Consider the following 14680-nt stretch of genomic DNA (forward strand, 5'->3'; position numbering starts at 1 on the left):
CTTCTTGGTACCATTCGAAATCAAAATGAAGGTAACAGCGAGCTGCTGTCAGATCAGAGCGAAGGGAACCCGATGTGATGCCAACACGTATCACAAGTTACTGAGTCTCGGCATGCTTTTGGGGAAAAGGGGCTTTTTTTGTTTTGTTTTGTGTGTCCGGTGCAGGGCAAGATGAGTCCAAAGGGCTTCGGCCTGGCACAGGGGGAGGCAGCGGGGGTCGGAGGGAGGTGATGCTCTGATAAACGCGTTTCTCTGTGCTTCCACTGCTCTTGATGGAAGCGGAGCACCCGGAGAGCAGCTTTGCTACGGAAAGCAAAAAGCAACACCCCCCCACCACCCCCCAACAATCAACTGCTTTCCCCAGAAAACAACCGCTACAAAGAGCGGGCTGCAAACCTTGCCTGTTTTTCTAGGTTTTGCTTGTGTCTGTGATATCATGTTTTCCCCCGGGGATGCTGAAAAGCAGAAAAACAAACTCCGGCTGGAGAAGGGAGAGGGAAGGGGGGGCACGGAGCGGGGAGGGCTCCCCACAGCCCGGCCAAGGCCGGCGGCCGCCCTGGCTCAGCGCTGCCGGGGGTTAAACGGGGGGGGGCGGTGGGGGGAGGAGGAGGAGGAGGAGGAGGAGGAGGAAGGGGGGGCTACTCCAGTGAAGCAACAGCGCGATCGGGGCTGAGCATCCCTCCCTCCGCCTCCCGAGCGCGGCTGGCGCCGAGCGGCGGGGCTCGCCGGCGCTGCCGGGACTTGCATCTCGGGAAAGCTTCGCCCCGCTCTTCCTCCTCCTCCTCCTCCTTCTCTTCATCTTCCTCGCCCGCGGACGGGGCGCACCCCGCGGAGGGCTTTCCCCGGGGAACCGGAGGGCAGCGGCATCCCGGCCGGGGCCGGCGGGGCGCGGGTCGGGGCTAGGCGGGGCGGGGGGTGTCCCGCAGCCCTCACCCCGCGGAGCAGGCACCGGGGCTGGGACGGCGGTTGGGGTCGGGGAGCCCCGGAGGTCCCGGGAGCGAGCCCGGTAGTAGCGAGAGCGGGGCGGGGGTGTCGGTCGGTGCGCGGCGGGGCGGGGGAAGCCGGCGGGGTTGCGGGGCAGCGCGGCGGTACCGGAGCCCTCTGCTCCCGCGGGCGGCGCCCGGTACCGGCGGGCGGGCGGAGGAGGAGGAGGAAGGCGGGGGGGGAGCGGCGCCGCAGCAGCATGTGAGCGGCGCGGCCGGGAGGCTCGGCCGGCGTGTGACGGGCAGGGCCGCCCCGCTGCCCCCCGCGGGGTGCGGCCGCCCCGCGGCGCGGCGGGGAGGCGGCGGCGGGAGCAGCGGCAGCAGCGGCAGCAGCAGCAGCGGCGGCGGCGGGGCCCGGCATGCCGCGCTGCCGGAACTGCTGCCCGGCGGAGAGCGCGGTGCCGGCGCGGCGGGCTGCCCGCGGCCGCTCCCCCCGCCGCTCGGGGCCGCTGCCGGCCGCGGCGCGGGGCCCGGCGGGGCCCGGCATGGCGCGGGGCGGCGGGCGCTGATCCCCGGGCGGCGGCGGCGGCGGCGGGAGGTGGCGGGGAGGGGGCGGGGGGGGGGAGCGCCCATGGCGGGGGGGGGGGGGCGCCGGGTGCCGCCGCTGCGCGCTCGGCTGCACGGGCTGCGGCACATGTGCGGGGGGCGGGCGGCGCTGCCGCGGCGGGCGCTGTGGGTTCTGGCCTTCTGCACCGCGCTGGGGCTGCTGCTGTCCTGGTCCTCCAACCGCCTGCTGCACTGGCTCTCCTTCCCCTCGCACACCCAGGTGCGCACGGAGTGGAGCCGCCAGCTGCCCTTCCCCGCCGTCACCCTCTGCAACAACAACCCGCTGCGCTTCCCCCGCCTCTCCAAGGGGGATCTCTACTACGCGGGGCACTGGCTGGGGCTGCTGCTGCCCAACCGCACCGCCCGCCCGCTGCTCACCGAGCTGCTGCGCGGCGACGAGGCGCGGCTCCGCTGGTTCGCCAAACTGGCCGATTTCCGCCTCTTTTTGCCCCCCCGGCACTACGAGGGCATCAGCGCCGAGTTCATGGACCGCCTGGGCCACCAGCTGGAGGACATGCTGCTCTCCTGCAAGTACCGCGGCGAGCTCTGCGGGCCCCACAACTTCTCTGCGGTGAGTGTCCCCGCTTCCCCCCGCTCCCCTCCCCGGTCCGGGCTCTCCCCGCCGCCCAGCGCCTGGTTTTGTTTGACTTGTTTAGTGTTGGTTCCCCCCCCCCCCCCCCCCCCCTCTACTCGCGGTGGTGCCGCTACTCGGAGTGCGGGGCCCCCAAACCCTCCCCGCGCCCTCCCGGCAGGTCTCAGCCCCCCCCGAATGCTCATTTCCCCTCCGGACCAAAGCTGATGCTGTCTTAGGGATAACTCTGGCCATCAGCATGGCTGGCCGCCCCCTTATTTTTTAACTCAAAAATAAAATAAAATGCTGCGGCCGTCCCAGCTACTTTGGTCACGTTTGCCCTGTTGCTTCCAGCATAGTTGCATCGCGACTTTTTCCACCGCCAGCTGGGAAGCAAAGTTTCCTCGGGTGAGCTCCGCCTGGATTTGCAGGTTTAGGCTGAGCTCAGCCCCGTCCCGCTGGAGGAGGGGGGGGCATGGGGGGCCCAGCTGGGCCCTGCCAGGGCTCGACGTGGGGGCGAACAGCCCGACCCCGGCTCCTTGTGCTGCCCAGCGGGTTCCCGGTGCCTGAGCTGAGCTGCCCCTGCGCAGCTGCGCGGTGTCGTGCGCCGTGATTTGCTTTGTAAATGATGAGCTCTGCTAATTGGAGCCGCCGCCTTTACCTTCTAGAAAGCCCCCGGCACCCCCCCCTTTGTGAGCGTTGAGGCACCAGGCAGGAGTTTACCCCTGGACTCCGCGCCAGGACCAAACCCCCCACCTTAGGGCACGGCTTTCCCAACCACCAAGGTATCTCTGCTGGAAAAAAATCCCGTGGGACTGTTTGCAGGCTACAGTGCGGTAAGAGGAGACACTGAATCTTCAGTGGCTCCAAATGAGAGCTGAAACTGAACTCTTTTGAACAGCCCCTTCGTACTTCATTGCGAGCAGCTGGATGTTTATTGTGCTGGAATATTCTGCTCTTCTAATCTCTGCAGATATCCAGGAGAGAGAGGTATACACTGTGATTAAATACTCTCGCTGCTCTTAGCGGTGCTGGTGTCTGGAGGGAGAGATAACTAGTTTGAGCTGTTGCTGCTCCGCACGCAGGAGAGGAGTTGAATTCCCTGTTCTTTAAGCGCTGCCTGAGATGCATACCTAAAATAAAAAAAAAATTGTGTCTTTGGACTCCTCGCATCAGCCTAGCTGGCTGCTAAATTGTAAAAGGGGAGGAGAGAGAACAACCCTGCGGGACAAAGTGAGCTGCCCAGGACTGTTGAGTTCATGTATGCTGCTGCAAAGATGAGCAGAAAAGGCACTTTTTAAGAAAAATAAATAGAATATCGAGACAGGCCCTTTCTAGCAGGACAGCTATGCAAAGCAGTACAGTACCATAGGGAAATTTGGGAATAATAGGCAGAAACAGGCACTCAGCCTTTGGGCTGTGAAAAGCTGCCTCCCTCGTCCAGTTCTCCCGTTTACAAGTGTGATGATGTTTGCTAGTTGTCAGTAGGGCCTGACTGCGGGTTTTAATGAACTCTTGTTCTGAGTTGTGGTGAGCAAGGCAACATGATTCATGTTGTCCCAAGAAATGTAAATCCTGGAGCACTCTTTTGGCTTGATGCGAGCAGAGGACACCGTGAGGAGCAATGTGGGAGCTGAGGGCAGACTCTGTTTGATGTAACCGGTTACTAAATGCTCTGCAGCAGCTGTTTCATGCCACCGAAGCGAGCTGCTTCTTCAGCCATCCTGCGCAGATCTGAAAAGCTGCCTCTCCGGGGTGGGAGGGAAGGAGACGGTGCGTGTCAGCCCTGAGAGTCTTGCTGGGAGCTCACGGCGTGCCAGGACCCGGCCTGGGGTGCAGGGGAGCGCTCCCCATCTCTGCCGTCAGACCTGTGCCGTTGCCTGGAATCCCTCAGCTGAGGAAATGGGAAAGATACAGGGGAATTTTTTCCCCTTCTTCCCATCCCAGGGGGTGTGTGGCCCCGTGGGGGGATGCTGGGGTTGAGGGAGATGGGAGCTCTCCGTGCCAGGGGAAGCAACTGGATCTGCTTTCCCTGCACTGAGTTGCTGCGGGAAGCAGGGCTTGGGGGGAGGGTGTTGGGGGGGTGATGTTAGTGCCAACTCCCTCCATCACGGCACATCCTTCCTCCTCTCTGATTTAAAGCTAAAGAGAGTGACCTCTGCATTGTCCTTGAGCTTTTCCACCTGTGAGTCCCTAATAAGAGTGTTTCTTGGGGAGGTGCTGGAAGCGTCTCAGGGGTCTGGCGTGTCTGAAGGGCTCGCTGCGGGGGAACCTCGCGCCCCTGGGCTCCTGGTCTGCGATTGAGATAGCAAACCCAGGGCTTGGGGATGGCTGCGAGGGTTGAGAGTTGGGCAGCCCCAGGCATCCCTTTGGGTCTGGGTTACTTGAAACTTCTGCTTTTCTTCCCGAGCTGGGAGGAAATAACACCAAGGAGGGGCAAGAGAATTGTGCAGTTTGAACTGGGCACGGATATGAAGCAGAGCGGGTGAGAAGGATCAAATGCAAACTGAATAAATGATAGTGTAAAGAGTATTTTGCAGTTTTTATACCTGCTTGGATGCTCAAAGAGCATTTTCTGTCTCAAAAGACAAGAGTGAGGTAATGCTTGCAGGGTTATATCTTTCATTGGGTAAAAAAAACCCACAAGAGCAAACCAGACTTGTTTTTGAACAAACAAGTCCTCCCTTAGATCTGAAGCAGAAGAAAAGGCTCTGGATGAGAGAGCTGGTCTCTTTTTATTCTTTCCAACTCTGTTAGTGCATCTCGTACAGGAGATTGCCTCTTCTTTCAACCTCGCTTTGTTTATACCATTAGGGTACGGTGGGAATTGCACTTCTGTAACATGAAAAAGCAAAGGGCTACTTGAGAATAAGCACAACAAAACCAACATATGGAGGTAGCATTGCTTTTTTATGTCCCAACATATGTATGTATGGGGGGTGGGGGGGTGGGTTGTTGCACTGATTTGTGGAACTCGAGTGCTGTAGGACTGAGATGGTTTAGTTGGGCATGTTTAGCTTATTTATGAGCGCTCCGTTTTGAATTATTCTCATGGCTGTACAAGGGAGGCTTTGCTGGGTGTGTGCAGCGTTTTCCAGCTGGGTGAGGACGGTTGTGTTTGGGTGAGATGGAGGCTGGTATCCCTCGATCAATATATGTAAGTTTACTTATTTCCATAGGCTGGGCCTGAAAGCTCGGCCGCTGCACGATGTGGTGGCTGTGCACGTGCTCGACTGTCGCCTTGACTCAAAGGGAAGGAGTCGGTGTCCTTCAGAAACTTCTTCCAGTTTCTGATATAAAACTGTCAGAACTGGGCAGTTTAATGATTAAAGATGGTATTTGCTTTCCCTTGCAGGAATGGCCCCATCTGTCTGTAACTGAGCATCAGGATTAAGTGGCCGATCGCTTTGCTGTGCGTCACTTGAATTCGGGTGTTGATTTATTCCACTGAGCTGTTTCTAAAATATTTATCTTGATTATTCTGCCCTGTGCTTATTGATTTATTTTATATTTTTCTTTCTGAGAAAGTTATTAATACATCCCATGAGTTGGGATTTATGGGCTAATTACCTCATCCTGATTTAATAACTTCCCAAATAAAATTTGTCACCTGTGGCTCCGCCTGGGGAAGTGTGACTTGTGACCTGCCCGTTCCAAGGGGGAGAAACGGCCTTTGCAGGGAGGGGGAGCAGGTTTCAGTCTCCATCCTGATTGCTGAAACAAGCCCTAGTGAAGGCTGTGATTTATGGGGCTGCTTCGAAGGCCCCGCAGTCAATACCTGTTAGTGTTTTTATTTGCTCACCTTTTTTTTTTTTTTTTTTAACTTTTTTTTTTTTTTTAAAATCCCAGAACAGGGACTTTACAGGGTAATGGTTGAATAGAGACCTGGGTGCTGCTTTGCTGCAGGGAAGTACATTTTAGAAAATGTTCCTGAATGCTGGGGGGGGGGGGGGGGCATTATTTTGCTGTTTCTCAGCTAGATAATCAGCTGTGTCCAGTGTGAAGCTGATGCTCATCAAACTGAATTAACGAGACGTTTCCAGCCCTGGGTTTGCATCCGGTTTCGTTGTGGCTGCAGACGGGAAGGGCTGTGCCGCCAGCTGGGATGGACCGAGGCTCGCAGTAGCTGTAAGCACTGTATTTACCACCACCATAACTAATTGCACAGTAATTTCAGCCTGCGTGTGTGGTTTTGTTTGTTTGGGAATTCTGCTCACTCGACTACAAACAAACTGTTTTACCCGATTCCTTTTTAGACCCCTATTCTGTTATATTTTTATTTTAATTATTTATTTATTTTAGTGCCAGTTCCGAACATAACTTAAATCTGGCTTGCTGTTACTATTGCTTTTGGAAGGGAAGTGGGTTGCGTTTAATTATGCTGATGTGGGGCTGAAGCTTTAAATATGCTCCCGATTTGTACAGCTGCCATTTAAGGGAATTACAAGTGGAGCCAGTTGGATTCAGTCTTGCTCATTAAAGCAGCAATGCCAAGTCCGTGCTTTCCTCACCAGACTGCAGCGACATGAAGTAATATTGCTAATTTTGTGTTAGTTAGTGTCAAAGAATCCAAGGAGAAATTAGGACTGAACAGTACTAAGTGCTGCCTGAAATGATGCTCGCTGTGAAAGATGGGCTGGCTCCGAAGAGGGGTTTGGGGTGATTTAATGCATGATTGGGTCAATTGGTCCCTGCACTGAAGTTAAACATTCTTGTTTTCCTGCAAAGTTGGTTGTTGAGGTGATTGTGACTGCAGTTAGGCTGGAGAATAAAAGCTGAGAGGAGCTGGCTTGCAGATTGCCACTCAACTGCTGGATTGTGACTGAGCATTGAGGTGCTACAGGAGAAGGGCAGGGGCCAAGGAGCATCGCCTGGCTGGTGATGCACTAGCTCTTCCAAAGCAGGTTTGCTCTGCAGAGTTTAAGACATCCCAGATAAATCCATGGAGCAAGAAAGGCTGGGCGGCATGCGTGATCGGGGGTCATGGGCTTCTTCTCTCCCCTTGTTTAATTTGGTGGCCTAATGCTTGTGGAGAACTGGCTCCTTCACAGAAGCCAGCAGCTCTAGAGGGCTTTTTATTATTGCATCTTTTTGATGTAGGAGTCTGAAGTGGGATATGACTCGAGTGTGGGTACCTAAGCCCTTTTCATTATTATATTTTTTTTGCAGCAGATAGCCTAATTCATCTTGTCTCATGGGATTGATAGACCACATCAGCAGAACATCAGATGTTGCCTCCGTGCTGCAGCTGAATTTGTGAGGGCTGTTTGCCCTGATGTTTGGGGGGGGGGGGGGGGATAGCGAGGGGTCAGCTGCGAGAGGAGGCGTGGGCTTGGTGCTGGGAGCAGGAGGACAGTCCAGGGATTAGGAGGGAATTAAAACGATCAAACCCTCGTTGTCAGGAGCTTGGCTTCACAGTGACATGAATTGATGCGAAGGGGTTACCGTCTTCATCACTGTTGATGGTTTCCTTGGAGTGGGAATTAGCTCTCCATCATCTCCATCGGCACCTGCCAAAGCACTTTGCATTTCTTGGCATCCAGCATGGAGAAGGCGTATGTTTTGTTTGGGAAAGGCCTGGTCCTCCTTCCTAGTTCTGGCTTTCAGTTGGACTAGGTATGCTTGAAATTCAGACCTCCTATCTCCTGGGTGACTTAGTTTGACTTTTTTTTTTTTTTTAATAGGTATGATACTGAAACTTTTCATGAGGTAAAACTCTCTGAAAACATTTTGGTTTGGTGTCATCTTAACTTTTCACCTTCTCCTTAAGTATAGCATTGTCAAAGCAGACCCCTTTATTAATTTTCCACTGAAAAATGGAGATGCTTTGAAAACTCTTCTGTTGGAATATTTTTGGCCAATCCTTACTGAAAAGAATTTTAGGTGGAGACGTTAGTGGTACTTTTCAACACAGTGCAAGCCAGTGTCCTTCCAGACTTGAAGAAGATAATATGCAATTGCAACAAAACTGTATTTTTCCACCCTCTCTTTGGAGCATCTCCCTGGAAGAAAAAAAAAAAAAATTGACAGATTGAGGAGAGTGTGCAAGATAAGAGCAATAAAAGAGGTACGACTGGGGATGGATTTATGAGGCAGGACCGAAGGAGCTGCATAGGTTGTCCAAGCCAAGGATGACTGGGAGAGCTGGATGTGGCTCTTTGAGGGGATAGTCGCTAATGAGGGTGTGTTTGGGATGGAGCAGAAAAATACAGACTGAGAAGATTCAAGGGTGAGGGTGGATAGAAACTTCCCTAATTAGTTGTCTGCTGGAGACGGGCTATTGAGAACAAGCTGCAGGGAACAATCCTGTACTGTCTCGTGGATAATCAATTTGGTCCAGCAGTGCTTCTCTGACTTTTGCCTCTTTTTTTTTTTTTTTTTTTTTTTTTTTTTTTAATTTGAAAAATGACATTGGGTTTTAAAGGCTGGCATAAAACTGATCTAAGGAATGCACCTCGCTGCTGGGTCAGCACTAACGTCTCTGAGCTCCATCAATACGCTGCACTGGGAAGGCCACAGTGAAATTTTTCAAGCTGTCGTGGAGATGTGCTGCCCGGGCTCTTGCCATGAACCCTTCAGACTCTGTAGGATGAGGGTGTTCAGGGAGACCTGCTCTGCCTTGCTAATTTAGGAAAAAAAAATAATGGAAAGTTCTTTATATTTTATGGTTTTACAGTGCCCTGGTCTTTATTTCTGAGTAGTACTGCGAGTGTGTGGTGTGGAGAATGTCTTCGAAGAGTAAATGGCTTTCTTGGGTGGGAGGCTGCGCTTGGGTCAATTTTCCTCTGGGTTTGGCCAGAAACTGGTCTGCAGCAGGAGGAGACCTTTGCCTTAGGGCTCCTTGCTGAACTGGTGGAGGTGTGCTGTGGACGATGTGGCTGTGCAGGGAGATGGGACTCGGCTTCCTGGCCCACAGAGTTTGGGGTAAGGGCTGCGTTCTGCTCGTGCTGGTATGTGCTCCTGAATCCTTTGCATCCCGTGCTTTGCAACCCACTTGAGCTAGGTCCAGATACAAGCAACTGCTTAAACTTTGCGTGATTGTAGGTTTTAACAAAACCTGGGCATGTATCTGGGATGAAAACCATGGGGGCTGTTATTTCAGGTAGGCAAGAAAAAATGTGTTCAGTGAGGGAACACTTCAGCTAAGGTTTTGCCACTACCACCATGAAACTTCTGAGCTTTTCTCAGTTTCTGGCCCTCTCTTGTTCCTTTTTTTGTCCTGGGTTGGAGCACAAACCCCTTTCTTTGTGTAGGGGTATGCAAACATACTGTGTGTCGAGAGGAGGGATGAGCGTGGTGGGAGAGAGGAATCAGGCTGTAGAACAGAGGAGAGATTTTTTAGCAGAACTTTCCTGCGTGTTTTTTTTCCTACGTCTTTTTTTTTTTTTTTTTTTTTTTTTTTCCCACCTCTTTCACTTATGCCGAAGCCATCAGTTAGGAAACAAAATACCAGTTAGGCACATGCTAAACATGTAATCATCAACATAGGTTTGTTTTCGTTATATAATAGATTCCAAATAATTACTTGCCGCCCTACAGCAAAATTAATATAATTAGGGACATAATTACAGTTACCTACCACTCAGGGACTCTGCTAAGGCTTAATTAATATTTGCAAATTGCTTCAGGATCTGCCGACCATCTACTAATACGTGCTGAATGCAAAGAATAATAATTCTCGTATTGTGATGCAGACACCAAAGGAAACTGGCGTTGGGGAGGTTAAATAAACGCAGCAGGAATCCAGCTCTTCTGCAGGATGGGAGTCAGCCAGGTTGGGCTCCCTGGTACCCCCGTGCATTTAGGAGATGCAGCTGAGAGTTTGTTTAATGAAAATGGCTCTGGCGAGCCCCTTATCCCCTGGAGGCTGCTGGAGTTTGCCCTTTACTCTGGGTGTAGTTCAAGGCAATGTCACTTATCCTGAATCCCGGGGGCTGCCAGAGCTTGTTCCTGGCTGGAGCGTTACATGGTGCCATAAATGTTTTGCAGCATCCTGGGCTGGCTCCAGAAACAGGCGCCTTTCCCAGCGGGATTGCTTGCAATCGGAGCTGGGATGAGCTTTTTTTGTCTTTTGGGTTTGCTTTTTCCATCCCGGCTGTGGGCTTGTCACCTCCTGAGCCGGGATGGAGGAGAGCTGCTTGGGTTAGATCGTGGGGTATTACTGCAAATGCATTTATCCCTGGTTGGGGCTAAGCCTGCGTGCAGGGATGTTGCTTGCCCATAAGTTTTGCATTCTGATGCCATCCAAGGTCACATTTCCCATTCCCTGACGGTGGAGGCAGAGCTGACTGCGGGGCAGGGGGCTGCGATGCCCTTATCCCCTCTGGCAGGGACAGCGGTGGCCACGCGTGCCTGCACTGGATTGCCCATACCTTAAAAAAGAAAAATCAAACTCAAAGACATGCGCTGGCCCCAAACCGCTTCAGAGCACGTAGGCGGGCTTGGCCGGGGCTTGGCAGCAGGGCTATTTTATTTCTTCTCTCTTTGCTTTCCTCTGCCCTTTTGCTTGATTGCAGTTCTCTCTCTTTTTTTTTTTTTCCCCCCCTGCCTTACTGCTCTGTCTCACCTTCTTTGCAGTTTTCACCACTTCTTTCACCCTTCCCACCACTTCTTTCACCCTTCCCTAATTTCCTTTCCTTTTTCGAGTCTCCTCTCTCTCTAATCTGTGACCCAGCCAAAAGTCACCCATGAATCTTGGATCTGTTTTGGACTGTGGTGTCTTCACTATGCTTTTCTTCTCCCTTTTTAAAAACGGGGAACCCTGTTGTTTGCAGACCTCCGTGATAATGCAGCTGATTCATTTTGTTCTCAGACAGTTCTGAGTTTCTTCACCCTGAGCTCTGTAATTTCATGCAGTGGGAGCAGGTATTTGTAATTTGTTTTTGATTGTTCCACTCCCCTCTCCCCCAGTTTTGTAATTTACTTTTGGAATAAAACAAATTCCAGCAAAACATCCTCCTCAACACCCTTGAGCTTTAAATTCTTCAATAATAAAGTGTGAACATAAATTAAGAACTGGAGCTGTTACTAATCTTATGACCACACTCACTCACATACTGATTTTCATACGGTATATTAAATCAAGAAGAATGGCCTATTATAATACAATTAGCTATGATTCACAAGCAGGAATTACTGTTGCCAGTGTGGGGGAAAAGTTACGTAATATGGTTGGAAAAGACTGAAACCTTTGTGGTTCGGTTTGGTTTTTTTTTTCTTTCCTTTTTTCTTTTTAGAACCACTTCCAACAGCTGGAACCAAGGATAACCTGTGATAGGGAAGATCAAAAGTGTCTCATGGTGGGCATGTAAATCTTATAGGCTCCCAACATATGTTACTGACAAAAATAAATAACCTCATCCTGTAGCTTTATTAGACTTAATGCATCAGTGCTTCCTAACCCACTCTTGCGGAAGGACCCCAATCTGTCTGAGCAGTGGGCAGGAACAGAAGCATCAGCAACTTGACCTTAGTGCTGGATTCCTTTAGCTACAAACTACTTCAAACCCAGCCTAGATTTCAGAGATGTCGCATTTTTTGCAAGCAGCTGGAGAAAGGGGCAAGCCGAGAGTAGCAGCTTCCTCTGGCTTGAGGGCTTGCTGGACACATCTCTGTGCAGTGCTGTCGGTCTGCTTGGGGCTGTGTTCGATTTTTGTGGTCTCTTAGAGGACTTGCTGCTTGGGGCTGTGGACCCAACACTATTTCTTGTGGGTGGATGCTTCAGGGTTCATCCGAAATCATACGGAGTTGGTGCATGAGGTCCTCTGGGCTCTGTCCTGGGCTTGTGCTCTTTGTAATTCCAACCAGGAGTCTTTGGCTTTTCTTCATCCAGGTGGCAACGTCAGTGAGAGGTTCTTTGCACAGATCCTAGATGTTCTGTGCCTCTTATTTTTGAATGGGATGCTTGAAGACTTCCTTGTGCTTGCGCGAGAGGAAAACCCCTCACTCTGCTTGCTCTCTTTAACCAGATGGGGGGAAGATACGTAGTTATCCCCAACTCTGCAGGAGGGCAAACACGGTGACCAAAATATCCAGGAAAACAGGTCTGAAATCACTTACAAAGCTGCAAGTGAAATTTAAGTCTACTTTCCTCACCAGCCCTTTCTGCTGGGAGGGTGGTACCCGCTTACGCGGAGATTAATGGTCAGTGAGAAGGTCTCATGTCCTTTCCCGTTGCAGTCTAGAAAGCAGTGCTGCTTGTGAGTGTGTTTTCACTGTTGTGTTTTATTTTTTTGAAGCTGGGCCTTTGCAGAGTGTTAGAAGGAATGCCTTGCCCTCCTTGTTGCAAATGCTCTGGGCTGCTTTCTCTTCCCTGCCTGCTCTCCTGCCCTGTGCCTGTCTTGGGAAGTGCCCCTCCATCACCTTCAAAAGCAAGGGGAGAGGGTTCCCCCTTTTTTCGGGGGGGAGGTGAGGAGGGATGGCGGTGCTGAGGGTGGTGCTGGGTCCCAAGGCAAGCTGCAGATGTGCTCACACACTTCCGTGGCTCCGCGGAGAATGGGAACGAGCCCTTGAGGCTGCTTCTCCCCATGGGAGAGCGTAGGGACACCTGCTCCCACGTCACCAGCCTGCTGCTCCGGGGCTTGTGTTGGGGGGCTTCGTGTCTCTCAGACCTTTCTGTGATAAATTTAGTAGAAACTAGCAAATGCCTCCAAAAGTAGTGGGAAAACAGGCAAGTTTTTGCTGTACTACAACAGGAAAGCAGCCTGAAAGGCTCCCTACACCACACCAGTGTGTATCATACGGTTCTCCCAGGTGCATATAACTTTATAACAACTATTTTCCAATAGCGATGGATTCTCTAAGGGATTATTAGTCTTTACCCTCTGTTTTATTTCGCTCTGTGCTACCACCTTCTGGAATAACGTATGGAAATGTGTGTGCTGCTCACGGTGGGATGTGGGAGCGTTGAGGTTGGGGCTGTACTTTGTGCCTGGAGCAGCAGGTTGCAGTGTACCAGTTAAGGTAACCAGCTAATTCCCTGCACTGCATGGTAATTAAGCATCTCCTGGTCCCTAAACCAGTTTATGCTCAGCTGATTGCAAAAACGCGTTCCGCCGAGAGAGTGTGTTTTCAACATAAGGTATCACCCTGCCTTGAGTTATTCACTGTGAAACAATACTTAAAATATTTACTGCATAAGGTGACAAATCCAGACATTGCGTGCACATAATCCCAGCTACCTACACCATCATAAAATCGACACGCACCGTAATATCAAACCCATCAATCATTCTGTTTCTAATAATGTCTGCATCCATATACTCTGTCGAAACCTCCTACAAGTCTTGGATGACTTATTGCACCCAGGGCTGCGGCTGGATTCTGCGCTGTGCATTTTATTACAACTTGTCGACACTCGGTCTCGTGCATCCACCAACATATTTCAACTGAACAACCAGCCAAGGATGCCTGAAAAGCTGGCTGATGGTTTTCCTCTGAAAAGGGCATTTGCTTTTTACCTTTACAAGCTTTGCCTCCTCTCCTCTGTCCCTGTATTGAACATAGCTCTGATTTCCCTCATCCTTTCCTTGCGTCCAGGTTTGTCAATCTCCAGATGTGGTTGGAAGCATCAATCCAGCCTTCCTGCCCTCTCTGCCCTCGCCCATCCCTCTTTCCCCTTCCTGCTGGGGTTAGGGACACACAAATCCCCAACCTTTTGATGAGATGATGGCCCCTTGCTTTACAGGGGTGGGTTTGTGGTTGTAGGAGGCTATTTTGGTGTCACAGTTGCTGCTTGCTGCTTTCTCATTAAATAATTAAAATGCAATTTTCAAGCATTAAAAGTATGATCTTCCTGACTCTAAGATAATATGTTTTTGTGACCCTGGAGGGTAGAGGCTTCGCTATGGCTTTTTTTTGCCAGGCAAGCGGAGCGAGGAGAGAGACGGGACAGATGGATGCTCCTGTCTTGGCTGTTTTTTTTTTCCTCCCGCTTGCAAGCTCCCAGCTGCTCCCAAGCCCCGTGTGTGCCCCTGAGTTGGCACAGCCTTTGGAGAAAGCTTCTTCCTTGGTGCTCTGCATCACTCTGGGTGACTTTCCCTGGTCCTCCCTCTCCTTCCCGTCACGTCCCTGCTGCTCTTGTCGCATTTTCCATTGCCCTGTCCCTGTTGCCTTCCCCAGTTTCTGGCTGCTGGTCAGCTCTTGAGCATCCAGCTGTGCTGCTGCTTGGTTGCCTGAGTCCAACCCGTGCTGCTTTGTTGGTTGAGCAGTATTTTCTGTGTAATATTGAATACAAACTTTTTTGTGTTTTAAACATCCTTCTTAAATGGTGGGGCCTAAAACAGCACACAGTATTGCCTCACCTTGAATACCATGTGCTGTTCTGGGCCCCACCATTTAAGAAGGATGTTCAGGTCTTTGAGTGCATGCAGAGAGCAACCAAGCTGGTGACAGGGCTGGAGGGAATGTCCTGTGAGGGGCAGCTGAGGACTCTGGGTGTGTCCCGTTTGGAGAAAAGGAGGCTGAGGGGTGAGCTCGTGGCTCTCTGCGGCTTCCTGAGGAGGGGACGGCGAGAGGGAGGTGCTGAGCTCTTCTCCCTGGGATCCGGGATGGGATGCGGGGGAATGGTTCAGAGCTGTGC

At 51.7% G+C, this 14680-nt stretch overlaps 1 protein-coding gene across 3 annotated transcripts in view; it reads left to right on the top strand.

The window, feature by feature from the left end:
• The window catches only part of LOC141970128 (acid-sensing ion channel 2), a 514990-nt gene that overhangs the window by 408852 nt on the left and 91458 nt on the right, over positions 1–14680 (top strand). The window contains exon 1 of one of the 3 annotated variants that reach the window (XM_074926502.1): positions 1580–2100. The exons of the other annotated variants lie outside the window; for them this stretch is intronic. Coding sequence (XP_074782603.1) covers positions 1618–2100 — 483 coding nt within the window. The 5' untranslated portion in view covers positions 1580–1617. Of the gene's footprint in view, positions 1–1579; positions 2101–14680 lie in introns of those variants that run through there. 3 annotated transcript variants of the gene reach the window in all.

The sequence above is a fragment of the Athene noctua genome, chromosome 25 (genome assembly GCF_965140245.1).
Source record: "Athene noctua chromosome 25, bAthNoc1.hap1.1, whole genome shotgun sequence".
Taxonomy (NCBI): Eukaryota; Metazoa; Chordata; class Aves; order Strigiformes; family Strigidae; genus Athene; species Athene noctua.